At 39.8% G+C, this 18,595-nt stretch overlaps 1 protein-coding gene across 3 annotated transcripts in view; it reads right to left on the bottom strand.

The window, feature by feature from the left end:
* The window catches only part of WDR25 (WD repeat domain 25), a 115,757-nt gene that overhangs the window by 30,133 nt on the left and 67,029 nt on the right, over positions 1-18,595 (bottom strand). For all 3 annotated transcript variants that reach the window (XM_073349648.1, XM_073349650.1, XM_073349649.2), the window contains one exon: positions 8,608-8,755. In XM_073349648.1, the coding sequence (XP_073205749.1) occupies positions 8,608-8,755 (148 nt within the window). The remainder of the gene's footprint in view (positions 1-8,607; positions 8,756-18,595) is intronic.

The raw sequence follows: 18,595 nt of genomic DNA, 5'->3' as shown, positions 1-18,595 counted from the left end.
TCGTTCCTCCCCTTAACAATTGAGTTCATCCATAATTTACATAGATATAGCCACATATTCTATGACTGCATCAAAGGTTATGTTTCCAGAAAGTTAGCAGTAAAGTTTTAAAACAACTTTGCAGGAAGTATATGGCTGTCCCAGAAGTGCCTTTTTTTGTATATAACCATTTTTGTAGGTTTTGTATATCATTGAAAAATCTGGAAAGGTGACAAAAGTGCATTTAAGAAACACTGACAAAGAGTAATAGAGCAGCTCAGCTGTATTTTTGATCTAATATTAAAGATCTAAAATTTACAGCACAGTATTAATCTCGCATCCTGCAATAGCTTAAGTACACAGATAATTTTACTCACACAAATATACCCATAGAAGTCAATGGGACTACTCAAATAAATTGCTATTTAAGGGCTTGTGGGACCAAGCCCTTACTTTACAGCATATGAATGACAATTTTAAAGAAAGCCATACTAAAAGTCTGAGACTATCATTTTGACATCAGACTAATGGACAACTTTTAGACAGACTGAGTTAAAAAAAAAATTGAAGCAAATGCTCTATTTTGAAACTCACTAAAGCAGGACTGATCTCTGCACTGACTTTCCTTGCATCTCATCAATTGAACCTCCCTCTCCATCCCATGGTCTCTATCCTATAACCATTACACATGCAAAACTTCCATTGAATGTAGAGAGAGTTTTGCTTGCATTAAGACTGCAAGATTGGGCTATATATTATCTCATGTCTGTCATTTCCATTTCCTGAAGCAAGTACAGAGGATTTCTATGTCAACAAATGCAAAGCTTTCTACCCCCTTCAAGTGTACTATGTATAATACTTTGCACTTACTGTATACTGTACAGTGACTTTCCTCTCAAGAACTCAAATTACTTTTAATAACATTAAAATGCATCAGTTAGTGTACTATTTTCTCGCCTTTTCCTTCTCTTCTCCACTCTCCCTTTAGGCTTCCACAAACAGACTCCTCAAATCCACTCTTAATCAATACTATGAATTTAGTATAGAAGTACATGGTGATAGGCACCTAAGAAAAACCTAAAGTAGGTTATTAAATATAATGCATCTTGTAGATGCACAAAGCCAAATTTCCAAGCAATGTCAATACATTCTCTCCACAACTGTTTGCAATTTTCCACATCAATGTTTTGGCATGTAAAGTCACTTTGATTTGTGTGAGTACACTAAATTTGCATGCACAAATGCAGTTTGAACACACACAACTGAGTTTTTAGCATGTGCAAAACCTCAGATTTGAAAAGTAGCAGATAATTTTAGAAACAAATTTTAAAACTGTGACATACAGAATCTCCATAACTAATAAACCCTCGTGCTTTGGGGCATAAGCCAATCAATAACACTTAGAGGGATTAGGAAGAAACTTCCCTTATGGACAAAGTGACACTCCCCAGGGGTATTGAGGGTTGTGAGGCACCTCTCCCACCATCTGCTCTTAGCGTGACGAGACTTGTCTGCCTGCTGTGGGTCAGCTCCCTGAAACCATCAGCCTTTGGCAACATAAGCACTATCCTCACTCTCGCCATATTGGTACGCAATAGGCACATATCAACTCCCAAGTGTTCCGAGCATTCCCTGTAGAGTCTAGCCCCTCATCCACTGGCCACTCATAGACTTACCAGGCCTGCTGTTCCCAAAGGAACAGTAAACACCAGCTTATTAGTTATAAGTTAGAACAAAGTTCTACTAAACACACAGATATAGCAAAAACAAGAATAAGTTTATTATCAAAGACCAGAGATTCAAGTGACAGTGAGTAAGAATACTGGAAATCAATGGTTATATATAAATCAAAATCATAACATGATTTCCAGAGACTTAACTAACATGTTATCCTCCTGTCTAAAGAAGCATATCTCACCCAAAGTTGTCTCCAGCATTTTCAACCAAGCCTGGCTGAGACCACTCTTTCATGAAGCACCTTGCTGTCCATTTACTTCCTACTGAACGATGACAAGGTGTCTTCCTTGTCCCCCAAATATACCAGAACAAACTTTTGATGTGCACCTCAAGATAGGGTTCCACCCTCCTCCACTGTTTACCTCTTCCTGTTAGTTTCCTTCTTAAGTTCCTGCCAGCTCTTCATTAGCATTTGGTTGCCCACTGTGAACCAGACAATACTCAATTTACACATAAATATACATACATATGGATAAACATTTTGAGTCTTGAAAAAACATCCTTTTCACCTTTCCAGCTGCACACCTTAAGAGCATAATTTTCAGTGTATATATACATAACTCTTTACATAGTATCTACACATACATTTCACAATGATACTGATATCCAGAGTGACATTGACGTTTATTAGAGACCTCACATGACATTCTTTGGAGAACCCGAATATAAATACCAGACCCAGGGATTCCGCTAACCTTTAAGAACACTGCCTGTTGACATTAAGAGGTCCCACAGTCACAGACAGGTTATTCTAGTACTGTTTATTCCAGGTATTCTAACACTTTCCTTTGAAATATTTGATACCACCCATTTTCGAAGACTGGACAATCAGCTAGCACAAAATCAGGGAGCACAATTTTGATTCAGTGTCGTAATTTCTAGATTACTAACAGAAAGAAAGAAAAAACATAGAAAGGAGAGGAAAGAGAGACAGTTCTGCAACTTTGCAAGTGTTACATCATTTTTATAGCCATCCCCAAACTGAGTAGCAGCAGAGGTCCATGAACAAAACAACACACACGCACAAGGTAATTACTTTGCTTCTGTGTACTTGGAGATCAAATAAACCAAGGCACACACGACTAGTTAGATGTTTATGTTGCTTTCTGCATGCATTTAACCAATTTTTCCACCCATTTGCAGAAAATGCACATGCAACTGCAACTGCATGTGTGCATATATTTTTGCATCCAGTAGAGGGCATCAGCTTTTTAAAATCTGACCCTAAATTTGCCCATAGTAACATAATACTCCAGTACTGAATTGGGAAATTACCATAAAAGTTTACTTTAGCAACTTTTAGAGATAAAGGTACTGTATGTGATAAAGATATTTGTCTTGGAGGGACGTTACAGGATTGTCAACATACTTGTTGCTCCATAATCAATAATCATTTGCCCCATCTCAAAATATTTTTAAACATAAAATTTGTGTTTCAATAAACTAAAGAATATAATTATTTTTTTTCATTATAGACTAATTTAGATATCCTTCTAAAGAAGAATTTTGTACTAAATATGAATTCACAGAATTTTAGTCTTAATACTTTTTTTTAGGTGAAAGAAAAAAGAAATATATAAAATATATAAAAAAAATTTCCAAAGAATCAATACAATTTTAATGTGCTGGATTTTTTTTTAAAGCTAGTTCTCTTCTACAGTTTTAAAGGGATTCTACATGATATAAGTAATTTGGGACTATTATACTCCCATTCTCTAAATAAACCTAGCAATTTACACACAAAAACTGTAATGAAAATGAGGACAGACGAGATTAGATTTCAATAAACATAGCTGGGAAAAAGTGCACAGGGAACAGAGTTGAGGGCTAAGCTACTAATTGCAGATGGCATTATTATTTATATGGCACCCCGGGTGTGCATTAACTATATTTAAATGTAGTGACAGTGAGTTCGGCCTAGCAAGGAAAGATAATTAAGAACAAAAGCCCAAAAAAGAATGAGTCACTTTTATGAAGATATAGTTGTAACATCTATCTGAAGTTAATCAAAGATGAAATCATCTCAGAAGTAATGAAGAGTAGGGTGGGGTGAATGGTTCAGTGAACTAATGCAGATTCTAGTAACTGGCTTTGTATTTTCAAATGGAAATGAGGCTTTTTATATCAACCTGATTTGGATTCCATCTGCAAACTACTTGCCCTGTTTCTCTGAAAGAGTTACTGAAAATATAGGAGAGAAAGAGGGTACCTTTACAAGTTGCAGGAAAATGAGAAGTTTGGGCTGGATGTGCATGGAAGGGGTCATATTACCTGTATTGTTTTGGAGGTTTATTACCTTGGGCCTGGTATTTTCAGAAGTTCTGAGTACCAACACTACAGATCAACAGGAGCTATCCTCCTCTTAAAATGAGGCCCTTAAAAGATACCAGAGATGCATAAATCTTAACAGATTAGACATATACTATTTCCACTTAGCATACTGAGGTCTAAATCAGCTCATTTGCCACTCATGCTGCCACAGTCCAAAATGCTGGCAATATTTTATTATTAAAATTACCCTTAGAGGCAAAGGAAATACTAAAAATAATTAATCCAAGAAAGAATTATATTTAAATGTTGATTCATGATAGTTCTGTAAGTCAAGCAGCCAGAAGACATAAAATATTACTATATAATCTTAGAATTATATCTCTTAGGAATTTGTATTGACATTTTATAACGCAGCGATTACATCCATATTGATTTAGAACACTGGAATAAATGTACTTTATGTCAAATTCCCATTAGCAATAGCAGTCATTGTGTGCATAACTTCCTGAGCATTGCACCGGAATTTAAGCTCATTAGGTTTAATCAGAGTTAGTTTCAAATTAGAATGAAAATGAAAACTAAAATAACACTGAAATGAGACTGTGGGGAAAAAAAGACGACATAATAAAGTCTATTTGAAATGAAAAAGTTGGTATATTAACTCCACAGAATGCCATCCAGGAAAATTCATTTATACTAGTGTGAATCTTGAATACTCCAGAAACATCAATATTCCAGTTCTAGATATGTGTTTTACAGTCTCGGCATACAGCAACCCACTTATAGCCATGACTGAATTTAAAATCACATGGCATGACAGATCTTGGGAAATCGATTCCTATGATAAGGAATGGAACTTTCTCTTTAATCATTTGTATGATCAGTTTTCTCAGTCTTTTGGGCAGCTTCCTAATTCATTAGAAGAGGACCATTTCATGCTTAATCTGCAGCCACTCTGCTCTCCAAAAGACATCAGACCTCACTTTACAAGATGATTTTTAATTTTACATCAGGAAACAAACCTACTAGATAAATGCTACTTTATAAATATAACCTTTTTAGATATAAAATTATATGCTCATAAAATAAATTACTTTGTAAAACAGTTAAATATATTTCAATGTAGATTAAATGGCCAAGATTTATTAAAATGTATCTCTTCAGCTGGCAAGGTGCTATCTTAGGCCCAAAACCTGCAAAATTTCATTGGCACAGTTGGATGCCTGTACTCATGCAGAGCCCACTGAAGCCAATGGGCCTCCATTAAAGTGCAAGGATTCAGCTGCATAGATGCCATTGCAGGACTCATGAAATAATTACTAAACAAAGAATGTGGGGAGATCTGGAAGATGCACAAAATATGCCCTTCCAATTCTTGAAGCAGCCTGGGAAAAAATGGCATTTTAGCAACCAGAGCAATGAGGTAACAAAAGTGAAGTCCAACCTCAAGTTCATGATTCTACAAATCACTTTTTAATAAGTCAAAATTTTCAAACTTTCAGTCCTAAAGTTAGGAATCTATATCCAATATTTAGGAACCTCTTGAGCAAGGCACATTATCTACTTAATAAACTGTAAGCACCTGCTTAAGTCTATCCCTACTTAGCAAACCACTTAAACATATGCTTAATCACATGTGTAAATCTCACTGATGTCAACCTTAAAGTTAAGCATATGCTTAATGCTCTGCTGAATAAGCATGGACTTATATACGTTATTTCAGTGCTTTGTTGAAATGGAGCCCTAACTACATGAAATAATATGCTCTAGGTGTTCAATACCTCTGAAGTGAGCTGTAGCTCACGAAAGCTTATGCTCAAATAAATTGGTTAGTCTCTAAGGTGCCACAAGTACTCCTTTTCTTTTTGTGAATACAGACTAACACGGCTGTTACTCTGAAATCTGAAAATTAGCACACTCATTTAAGTGTCCTAAATCTGCTATAGACCACTGGACCAGGGGGATGAGGTGTATGAGGCTTTCTTCCGGCAACTCGCATAAGCTACTAGATCGCACGCCCTGGTTCTCATGGGTGACTTTAATTTTCCTGATATCTGCTGGGAGAGCAATACAGCGGTGCATAGACAATCCAGGAAGTTTTTGGAAAGTGTAGGGGACAATTTCATGGTGCAAGTGCTAGAGGAGCCAACTAGGGGGGAGCTTTTCTTGACCTGCTGCTCACAAACCGGGAAGAATAAGTGGGGGAAGCAAAAGTGGATGTGATTCTGGGAGGCAGTGACCATGAGTTGGTTGAGTTCAGGATCCTGACACAGGGAAGAAAGGTAAGCAGCAGGATACGGACCCTGGACTTCAGGAAAGCACACTTCGACTCCCTCAGGGAACGGATGGGTAGGATCCCCTGGGGGACTAACATGAAGGGGAAAGGAGTCCAGGAGAGCTGGCTCTATTTCAAGGAATCCCTGTTGAGGTTACAGGGACAAACCATCCCGATGAGTCAAAAGAATAGTAAATATGGCAGGCGACCAGCTTGGCTTAACGGTGAAATCCTAGCGGATCTTAAACATAAAAAAGAAGCTTACAAGAAGTGAAAGGTTGGACAAATGACCAGGGAAGAGTATAAAAATATTGCTCGGGCATGTAGGAATAAAATCAGGAGGGCCAAATCGCACCTGGAGCTGCAGCTAGCAAGAGATGTCAAGAGTAACAAGAAGGGTTTCTTCAAGTACATTGCCAACAAGAAGAAAGCCAAGGAAAGTGTGGGCCCCTTAATGAATGAGGGAGGCAACATAGTGACAGAGGATGTGGAAAAAGCTAATGTACTCAATGCTTTTTTTGCCTCTGTCTTCACTAACAAGGTCAGCTCCCAGACTGCTACGCTGGGCATCACAACATGGGGAATAGATGGCCAGCCCTCTGTGGAGAAAGAGGTGGTTAGGGACTATTTAGAAAAGCTGGACATGCACAAGTCCATGGGGCCGGACGAGTTGCATCCGAGAGTGCTAAAGGAATTGGCGGCTGTGATTGCAGAGCAATTGGCCATTATCTTTGAAAACTCGTGGTGAACGGGGGAAGTCCCAGATGACTGGAAAAAGGCTAATGTAGTGCCAATCTTTAAAAAAGGGAAGAAGGAGGATCCTGGGAACTACAGGCCAGTCAGCCTCACCTCAGTCCCCGGAAACATCATGGAGCAGGTCCTCAAAGAATCAATCCTGAAGCACTTACATGAGAGGAAAGTGATCAGGAACAGTCAGCATGGATTCACCAAGGGAAGGTCATGCCTGACTAATTTAATCGCCTTCTAAGATGAGATTACTGGTTCTGTGGATGAAGAGAAAGCAGTAGATGTATTGTTTCTTGACTTTAGCAAAGCTTTTGACACGGTCTCCCACACTATTCTTGTCAGCAAGTTAAAGAAGTATGGGCTGGATGAATGCACTATAAGGTGGGTAGAAAGTTGGCTAGATTGTCGGGCTCAACGGGTAGTGATCAGTGGCTCCATGTCTAGTTGGCAGCCGGTGTCAAGTGGAGTGCCCCAGGGGTCGGTCCTGGGGCCGGTTTTGTTCAATATCTTCATAAATGATCTGGAGGATGGTGTGGATTGCACTCTCAGCAAATTTGCGGATGATACTAAACTAGGAGGAGTGGTAGATACGCTGGAGGGCAGGGATAGGATACAGAGGGACCTAGACAAATTGGAGGATTGGGCCAAAAGAAATCTGATGAGGTTCAATAAGGATAAGTGCAGGGTCCTGCACTTAGGACGGAAGAACCCAATGCACAGCTACAGACTAGGGACCGAACAGCTAGGCAGCAGTTCTGCGGAAAAGGACCTAGGGGTGACAGTGGACGAGAAGCTGGATATGAGTCAGCAGTGTGCCCTTGTTGCCAAGAAGGCCAATGGCATTTTGGGATGTATAAGTAGGGGCATAGCGAGCAGATCGAGGGACGTGATCGTTCTCCTCTATTCGACATTGGTGAGGCCTCATCTGGAGTACTGCGTCCAGTTTTGGGCCCCAGACTACAAGAAGGATGTGGATAAATTGGAGAGAGCCCAGCGAAGGGCAACAAAAATGATTAGGGGTCTGCAACACATGACTTATGAGGAGAGGCTGAGGGAACTGGGATTGTTTAGTCTGCAGAAGAGAAGAATGAGGGGGGATTTGATAGTTGCTTTCAGCTACCTGAAAGGGGGTTCCAGAGAGGATGGTTCCAGACTATTCTCAGTGGTAGAAGAGGACAGGACAAGGAGTAATGGTCTCAAGTTGCAGTGAGGGAGGTTTAGGTTGGATATTAGGAAAAACTTTTCCACTAGGAGGGTGGTGAAACACTGGAATGCGTTACCTAGGGAGGTGGTAGAATCTCCTTCCTTAGAAGTTTTTAAGGTCAGGCTTGACAAAGCCCTGGCTGGGATGATTTAATTGGGGATTGGTCCTGCTTTGAGCAGGGGGTTGGACTAGATGACCTCCTGAGGTCCCTTCCAACCCTGATATTCTATGATTCTATGTGGATATAATTGACTACATTTAAGTATGAATTTTGGCCTTGATATTTTGAGATTTAACCACTTTTATGGGAGAATTGGGCTAATAGTCTCATGCCACACTATCCGGGCTGGAGCTGGAAAATAGTGTTAAAAATGTAACTTTAAATTACATTTACCTGTTTCAACATCTGTTAAATGAAGCATAGAATCAAAGCCTCCACTGAGAATTCTTCTTCCGCACAAAGACCACTCAGCAGTTCGAACAGCACAACTGTGACAGGAGTATGTTTTTAAACAACAGCCTGTATCTACAGCATTCCATATCTTAAAAAGAAACATAATGACAGTTATAAATATAAATTTAAAAATACCAGTAAATAAATTATTCAACCTGCTGATAAAGAGCAAATCAATTAGCCCATCTGAGAAAGCTTCATATATTTTAACAGATTTGATTTTGCAGTGAGGATGGGATTAAAGTAATACTGCACTCCCTTAAATTATGAAAATATTTTTACAGAATCATAGAAATGTAGGGTTGGAAGAGATCTTGAAATCAGCTAGTCCAGTCCACTGCACTGAGGAGCACCAAGTAAACCAATCCCTGACATGTTTGTCCAACCTGTTTTTAAAAACCTCCAATTATGGACATTCCCCAAACTCCCAAAGCCTATTTCAGAACTTAACTACACTGATAGTTAGAAAATTTTTCCTAATATCCAACCTAAATCTCTCTTGCTGCAGATTAGGCCCATTACTTCTTGTGCTGGACATGGAGAACAATTGATCCGCATCCTCTTTATAACAACCCTTAACAGATTTGAAGATGAACATGCCCAGTTTTTATAACCTCTCCTCAGAGGTCAGGTTCCCTAAACCTTTTATCATGTTTGTTGCTCACCTCTGGACTCTTTCCAATTTGTCCACATTTTTCTTAAAGTGTGGCACCCAGACACAGTACTCTCGCTGAGGCCTCATCAATATCGAGTACAGTGGGACAATTACCTCCTGTGTCTTACATACAACATTTCTGTTAATAAATCCTAGAATTATATTAGCATCACATTGTTTACTCATATTCAATTTGTGATCCACTAGAACCCCCAGATTTCTTTCACTAATACTACTACCTAGCCAGTTATTTCCCATTTTGTAGTTGTGCATTTGATTTTTCCTCTTAAGTCTAGTATTTTACACTTATCTTCACTGAATTTCATCTTGTTGAATTCAGACAAATTTTCCAATTTGTCGAGGTCATTTTGAATTCTAATCCTGTCCTCCAAAGTGCTTGCAATCCATCCCAACTTGGTGTCATCTGCAAATTTTATAAACAGATTCTCAACTCATTATCCAAGTCAATAATGAAAATATTGACTAGTACTGGACCCAGGACTGACCCCTGTGGGACCCCACTAAATACACCCTCCCAGTTTGATAGCAAGCCATTGATAACTACTCTTTGAATATGGTGTTTCAACCAGTTGTGCACCCCCTTTTCAGTAATTTCACCTCGACCGCATGTCCCTAGTTTGCTTATAAGAATGTCACGAGGGACTGTGTCAAAAGCCTTATTAGCAAGAGAATAAAGACAATAAGCATTCTTGCGGCAGGCATAATTTCCTGAGAATTCACAAACTGTTCTCAGTGGCAGCTCATGTCAGATCTTCCCACTGCCATTCCCTCGTCTCCTTCCATGGTGAGAAACAACCCCAACAACTCCTGTTTGTTCCCTCTTGTTTCTCTCCCACATACTTCACCTGTAATCAACCCAATTTGGTAGTGAACAAGAACCCTGGCAGATTACAGACATGAGATCTGCCTATATGTTGGCTAGGACTGATTCTTCAGTCTTGCAGATACTAATTTCATGCAGCATTGTGCCACTCTCAAACTTTGCTTAAGAGCTAGATATGAATATTGTCATGGAGACTTGGGTAGGGTTCTCTAAAGTGCTCAGCACTGGCCTAACTCTGTACATTCTTTAGCTTCAACTGGAGCAAAGTTAGGCCAATCTGAGCATTTCTGAAAATCCCACCTCTACTGATTACCTTAAATCTTTTAATCATTAGGAAAAACAAGCGTATTCAATCTTTAACTTTTCTGGAATGTCTTAATCTAGTTCATATTCTAAAAACAAAAACAATTATTTGATAAAGGAAGAAGTAATGATTTTCTGAAACAAAGTAGTTGTCACAAGGTATTTATAGCAACTATTAACTATTTTTAATTATGATTTGGGTGATCAAATATGCAGTACACCTCATTAATCAAAAGCACACATTCTATATGCAGAGTTTATCATATATTATGACAATCAAAATTTATTAAATTATATGTGAAAAATAATGTCTAGGAAGTTCAGATTTGAGATTAGGTTAACTATTGATATTATTGTTTATTATTAATATCCTGCTGCAATTAACACAGGCTTATACAATCTGACTATATCATTTATTGCTATATCTATTATTTGTCTCAGGCAAAACTATTTTTTCTAGTTATCTGGCTTTTAGTCAAATACTACAATTAGCTGCTAGTGAACCCCAATGTGTTTTCACTGCCAGTATTAGTAGTGCAAGAAGATCAACGTTTTAATGGTGCTAGATAACAATTTTATTGCATTTGTGGTTGAAAATTGAAAGACAGATGGTATATGGCTTAAAGTTATACCAGAAATAAGAAGACTCTTTGTGGTTTGTCAATATATTACCATCATACTAAGGCCTCGTCTACACTAAACAGTCAGCTTTTGTCGATAAAACAGGGGAGGTGTACACACTGAAATGCTCTTCCTGGCAATGTAATATATGCTATGCCAACATAATAAAATCACCTCAACAAGAGGCATAGGGCTTATTTCAGTGTAGTTAGGGTGGCACGTCTGTGTAGACACTGGGGTCCTTACATTGGCTGTTGGCTGTTATCCACTGGAGCCATGAAATTGACAAGAAAACTGGCTCTCAGCTCCTGAGGCAGGTTGCTTTGGGGTCTCCACTCCAAGCCAGGCTGCCACCCAGGCTCCTGGCTTTGGCTGCTGCCTGGGCTCCCTACTCCCCGCTGAGAGCCCTACTGTCTCCTGGGGTGCTGGCTCCCTGCCAGGAGCATGGCAGCCATCTGGACTCCAGGTGTGGATCTCCCCGCCGAAGGCGAGAAGCCCTGGATGGCTCCCCCCTACCACTCCCAGCTCTCCCACACAGCCCCTCTTCAGTAAGTGGAAGAACTCCTAGTGAGGACACACACCACCAACAGAAGGAGGGTAGTGTGGACATCAGCCACAGCAGTAACTAATGCGGTGGCTGGAACTCGACCTAAAATAGGTTGATTTAAGATTGTCGTGTAGACATAGCCTAAATCTTGCTGCATATTTCAAACAAAAGTTGCCTGTGAGCTCACCAAAGACCGTCTTTATTTTTCCTATCCTAATTAACTACTTATTTTCTAAATCTTGATCTGTATTATTATTTATATAATGGTTGAAAGTGCTAAGCAATTTACATAACATAGAAAAGAGACAGTGCCTCAAAGAACTTATCTAAGAAACATGAGGGCCAGATTCTGCCCTTATTTACAGCCAAGCAACTCCACTGAATTAAATTATTAATTAGTAAGATACAGTTGATTATGGTTCTATATTTAAAACAATTAAATGTGTATTAAAGGCAAAATGAATGCTGCAAATGTCAACACATGACTGGTTGTCTTTTTCATTGTAATTACAGCGTAGACCAGGATCACTGAGCTGTAAGAAGAAAACAGCAAAAGAAAAATGTTTTGGTATTTATTTTTATGTCCTTCACCATTTTTTTCTTTTTACTGGACTAGAAGGGGTTACTATCTGGGAAGGATTTGTTGACAACATTACCTGTATAACAGACCACTCTTCACAGGCAACATTCTGTCTCATGACACTGCTTCAAAGTATCCCCATATCATGTACTGAATATAATTTTACTCTGATAAGCAACCAATTATTGTTAGTTCCTCCATTGGTCATTTAAGCAGGCTTCACAAAAGTTGTATCCTAACTTTTCTACCCTAACTATGAGCAGGGAAATCAAGAAAAAAATATTAAAATACTTTTTGGAAATTAGTTTCTATCATCCTTTAATAACTTTTAACAATCATTACTATACAAAAAAGGGAGTTAATTATGTCCAAGAGCTATTTTAGCATGAAGAAGCTACTGAATGAATCAAGATGAAAGGAAAAACAGGTGGTAAATGCTTAAAAAAAAGTCCCGATCATGTTTTAATGATTAAATATGAAAAATCAATTTCCTCAAGAAAGAAAAAGTAAAACAAGCTTCAACAGCATTGCATGGTTTAGGTTTAAGAATAGAAAATCTGTATAATACACATTTTTCTCTAACACAGATTGTGCTTTATGTTCTCCTCCATTTTATGGAAAGGAGCAAACATTTTACACCTGTGGATGTAAACCATTAGAGACTGCGTGAAAGAGAAAAATCACTAAATGGCATCCTTTCCATTTCCACCCCATAAGCTTCTGTCAGTTGCTTTAGAATCATAGAATATCAGGGTTTGAAGGGACCTCAGGAGGTCATCTAGTGCAACCCCCTGCTCAAAGCAGGACCAATCCCCAACTAAATCATCCCAGTCAAGCCTGACCTTAAAAACCTCAAAGGAAGGAGATTCCACCACCTCCTGAGGTAACACATTCCAGTGCTTCACCACCTTCCTAGTGAAAAAGTTTTTCCTAATATCCAACCTAAACCTCCCCCACTGCAACTTGAGACCATCACTCCTTGTTCTGTCATCTGCTACCACTGAGAACCGTCTAGATCCATCCTCTTTGGAACCCCCTTTCAGGTAGCTGAAAGCAGCTATCAAATCCCCCCTCATTCTTCTCTTCTGCAGACTAAACAATCGCAGTTCCCTTAGCCTCTCCTCATAAGTCATGTGTTCCAGTCCCCTAACCATTTTTGTTGCCCTCCGCTGGACGTTTTCCAATTTTTTCACATCCTTCTTGTAGTCTGGGGCCCAAAACTGGACACAGTACTCCAGATGAGGCCTCACCAATGTCGAATAGAGGGGAACAATCACATCCCTCGATTTGCTGGCAATGCCCCTACTTATACATCCCAAAATGTCACTGGCCTTCTTGGCAACAAGGGCACGCGGTTGACTCATATCCAGCTTCTTGTCCACTGTAACCCCTAGATCCTTTTCTGCAGAACTGCTGCCGAGCCATTCGGTCCCTAGTCTGGAGTGGTGCATAGGATTCTTCCATCCTAAGTGTAGGACCCTGCACTTGTCCTTATTGAACCTCATCAGATTTCTTTTGGCCCAATCCTCTAATTTGTCTTGGGCCCTCTGTATCCTATCCTTACCCTCCAGCGTATCTACCTCTCCTCCCAGTTTAGTGTCATCTGCGAACTTGCTGAGGGTGCAATCCACGCCATCCTCCAGACCCTTAATGAAGATATTGAACAAAACCGGCCTCAGGACCAACCCTTGGGACACTCCACTTCATACCGGCTGCCAACTAGACATAGACCCATTGATCACTACCCGTTGAGCCCAACAATCTAGCCAGCTTTCTATCCACCTTACAGTCCATTCATCCTGCCCGTACTACTTTAACTTGCTGGCAAGAATACTGTGGAAGACCATATCAAAAGCTTTGCTAAAGTCAAGGAATAACATGTCCTTTGCTTTCCTCTCATCCACAGAGCCAGTTATCTCGTCATAGAAGGCAATTAGATTAGTCAGGCATGACTTGCCCTTGGTGAATCCATGCTGACTGTTCCTGATCACTTTCCTCTCCTCTAAGTGCTTCAGAATTGATTCCTTGGGGACCTGCTCCATGATTTTTCCAGGGACTGAGGTGAGGCTGACTGGCCTGTAGTTCCCCGGATCCTCCTCCTTCCCTTTTTTAAAGATGGGCACTACATTAGCCTTTTTCCAGTCGTCCGGGACCTCCCCCGATGTCCATGAGTTTTCAAAGATAATGGCCAATGGCTCTGCAATCACATCCGCCAACTCCTTTAGCACTTTCAGATGCAGCACATCAAACTTAAATAATGTTTGATTTGGAACATATGTCTTTTAGGGGTTAGGTGGCCAGTTACGAGAGGTGGAGTTAGAATGCAGTTGCTTTTGGAGGCATGACCCTATGCAAATTAACCCGATCTTGCAGGAGATGTTGCTGTTAGTTAATGCTGATAGGTTCAACATCTACTGTGCCTTCACACCCAACTTTAAGAGATGCTCAAAAAATGTAGAGATCGCATAATAAAAGCAAGGCAATAGATCAGGTAGTGTTGTCAATGTTATGTGTAGGGCAATGATAGGAAAGGCTCAGAAAGGGATGTTCCATGTCAAACAAAATTCCTTACGGTTTGTTCCAGAATTGCCTACAAATCGCTTCCCTACATGGTTTTGGCTAGACACAGCTCTCTGCCCTGCTGTGGGAAGGATAGCATGCTGCATTTTTTTCCAAAAGAACTCACCAGTTTTAATGTAAGCATGCCTTTGCCTGTGGAAGAAGAAAAATATGGCCTATTGTTTACAAGAATCTGAGGCTACCAAAGAGACCAGTGATATCATGGGGAACCCCTAAAACACCAATTATAATGATGTAGTCATACATATGAAAAACAATACTAAGGTAAGCCACTGACAGAGAAGGGCATCAAGGAACAAGCCTGGAGTTCACGAGTCAAGGCAAGGCTGCCCAAGGAAACTAGTTGTGCACTTTCCATGTGAATAGTAAACTATTCAGAGGTTGAAAGTCATGCGTGACTAGGGTGACCAGATGAAATAGACAAAATATCAGGACACATGGGGGAAGCAACAACAACAAAAAACCGCCAGAGCAGAGTTGCCAAAGCAAAAATAAATAAATAAATAAAATGGCCGGAGCGGTCAAAGCTGCAATATCAGAACAAATGGCGTCCCGACCGTGCATCAGTCGGGACGCAGGACAACGAACTAAATATCAGGACAGTCCCGATTTTATCGGGATGTCCGATCACCCTATGCATGACCAACTGTGACAGAATGAGATATATCTGAGTTAAATTATTAACTCTATCTTGTTTGCTGTGTGAAGTATTGGATACTGTGACTGCATAAGTCTGGACATGCCCAAATACAACTTATTGAACTGCATTCTGGATAGCTGTCCTACCTGAGAAAGGTGCTTGACATCACGTTGAAGGACTATCACCAAGAAACCATCAAGACGGCAATCATCAACTTTGATTGGGAGGGGCTGGTTATTGTGAGATAATGAGACAATGGACTTTCTACTAAGCAGCCTTTATGGGGGGCTAGGGTAAGCATGCCTTGAGGGGGGTTGGAGCTTCCCCGTGGAGGACATGGCAGAGAAAGAGAGACTTAACTAAAGAGTAGGATTCTGCTTTGTACAGGGGGATCAACCCTCGCCACATGAAAGACTTGCAGGAGGGTGAGAGAGCAGGAGGTACTCTGACTATTCCTGAAAGCTGACAAACATTAGACTCCCAAGAGGGGGTGAGATCAGACCAGGGGAAAGTGTGTCTCATGACTTTTGTTTTCTTTTCAATGATCTGGAACTCTCGAGTGTTTTAGGGATAAAGTTTCTGTGGTTATGAAATTCCTTTGCTAAGCCTGTGTTCCTTCCTTTCCCACCATGTTTTCTTCAAAGGAGCTTAACTAGAAGTTTGGAGTGCCCACAGCTTAGCTGGAGCTCTGGGGGAGTGTGTGCTAGGGACCGGTAGGACTCAGGAGGTCTCAGACACGGATTCTGGAGTCTAGAATGGCAGTGACACACAAGGAAGGGTTTCATAGCCAGGTCTGAGCCTGGGAGTCTGTCCTAGAGTCCCAGAGCTAGAAACAGTGACTAGACTCTACCTAGATTCAGTCGGCTTGGAAGCATGTAGGGCCTGACTGGGTACAGGGCAAGGATGTAACACAAACCACTGATTTTCAATGCCAGGAGACAGGACATTCTTGGGGGCAGGTCTAAAACTGTGGAATGAGCTCCCCCACAATGAAGGGCTATCACAAACCACAGCACTTACTGCTCCAGTGCAAGATGCATTTCACTAACATCAATACATAGTATTTTTTTTAAAAAACCTATCAAAACAAGAGACTCCAATGAATGCATGGGGAGAGGATTAGAGAACAAACATCACAGATGTTAGTCATGTTGTTTAATACACTGCTTTTTTTATATATATACTTATTTACAAATGTTTATTCCGATTAATTTTTGCTACGAAACAATGAATTGTTGGGATTTTTCTTTTGCCATACTATAAAAATACAATGTATTATGCATATGATATGTGATTTATAAGTTATATATTAATTTTTACATAGCATACTACCTATAATAAAATATTATCTTGCGCGCTCCAAACCCGTCAAGCAGAATATCCAGTGTTTTTTCTAGGAAGACATCTCATTAAAATACTACAGTGATGAGTGCAGTATAATATACAGAACAAAAATTGAGGCAACGGAGTAGAACAAAGCAGAATCCGTAAATATCCAAAAGTCAAGCTCTTTGGAGATAGTTTTCAACACAAATTCACGTAATGTTTCAGTCAATCTGAATCTGCATTTTTCAGGCAAAGTTTTGGGAGAAAAGTTTTTTCTGCCTGTATATGGAGCATGATTTTACATATTAAAATCTATAAAAAGAACAAAAATCGGGGGGAATATAAGGACTCAATTAAAAATAGAGACTGAGATATGCATACTCCTTGATACATATATATTAATACCTATTTAATCTTATGGGATTCCATGCAATCATGCAAATCTAAGCTATAAAGTTGGAAAGAATTTATCTTTGATTCCTTTTACCTATTTTGACACAGAAAGCTATTTTTAAAGCAGGTGTCACACGCCACATTCTTTCAAAACTCTAAATCTTTTAAGATGCTCAGCATTATCACTGGGTGGAACACAGAAACATCTTTGTTTTTTTTTTTTGTTTTGTTTTTTTTAAACTAAGTTCGCTCTTTTATCCCATGACAGTGGACTGGATTTTCAATTTCTTAGCTAACAACTTAAACTCACACACTTCAAGGTGCTACTTTGAAAATATTACTTTACAGTGTGACAGTACATGATTTCAATTATGAACAATAATCTTTTTATCTATTCATAAAGTTTGTTTATTCGGTTTTTTTTTCTCAAGAAAGAAAATGGCTCTCTTTTTATTACTTTGGCATTATTCCTACTTCTGTAGTTATAATGGAAATGTTGACACAACAGTAAAAAACACCTCTTCTCAGGCTTTTAAAGAAATATACTGTTTGTGTTCTTTCAGTCAGGAAACCAAACTTGTCTATAGATTAGTCTCTAATAACTTAATATTTTGAGGCAACACAATGCCAAGATTCAGATGAAATTTAAAGAATGTTTTTACTTGAATGAACTGAACTTTAAGGTTTTGGACTTTTTCCAGTCCAGTAAGCTTATACCATATTTCTGCCATTGCCAATCAGTTTTATGGTTAATATGCATCCCTCAATTTTAAAACTATGATTTTTGGTCCAGTATGGTGCCACTAGAATTTCTTTAGTTTTACATTGCCTGATCCTCTGTTGTTCTCTATTAGCATAGGTGCTGGAACTAGGGATACTAGGGGTTGATGCATCACACCCTGGCTTGAAATTGTTTCCATTATATACAGGGTTTACAGTTTGGTTCAATGGCTCTCAGCACCCCCACTATACAAATTGTTCCAACACCCTGGTCTATTAGACTTTGTCTACACTATGCACCTTTTAGTGACACTGCTGTGCTGCTATACCCATGCCACAAAAAGGCACACAGTGTAGCTGCTGTTTGTTGGCAGGAGAGAGTTCTCCCGCCAAAAACAAACTTCCACCCCCCCAACGAGCTTTGGTAGCTTTGTCAGCGGCTGGGGGGGGGGGTGTTGGTTTCACCCCTCTGAACGACAAAAAATTTGTCATTCAGTTGCCAGTGTAGACACTATTATCCTCTTCAAATACAATAAAAGAGAGAATCTGACAGATATAACTAAAAGAACCTTACTGGTACCATAATGGCCCCAAGTCATGGTTTTTCCATCTAGAGCAGTGGTTCTCAAACTAGGGCTGCCGCTTGTTCAGGGAAAGCCCCTGGTGGGCCGGGACGGTTTGTTTACCTGCCGCATCCGCAGGTTCCGCCGATCGCAGCT

Source organism: Lepidochelys kempii, chromosome 6 (genome assembly GCF_965140285.1).
Source record: "Lepidochelys kempii isolate rLepKem1 chromosome 6, rLepKem1.hap1, whole genome shotgun sequence".
NCBI lineage: Eukaryota > Metazoa > Chordata > Testudines > Cheloniidae > Lepidochelys > Lepidochelys kempii.
The sequence above is the reverse complement of the archived record's forward strand: the minus strand, read 5'-3'. Positions and strand labels throughout refer to the sequence as shown.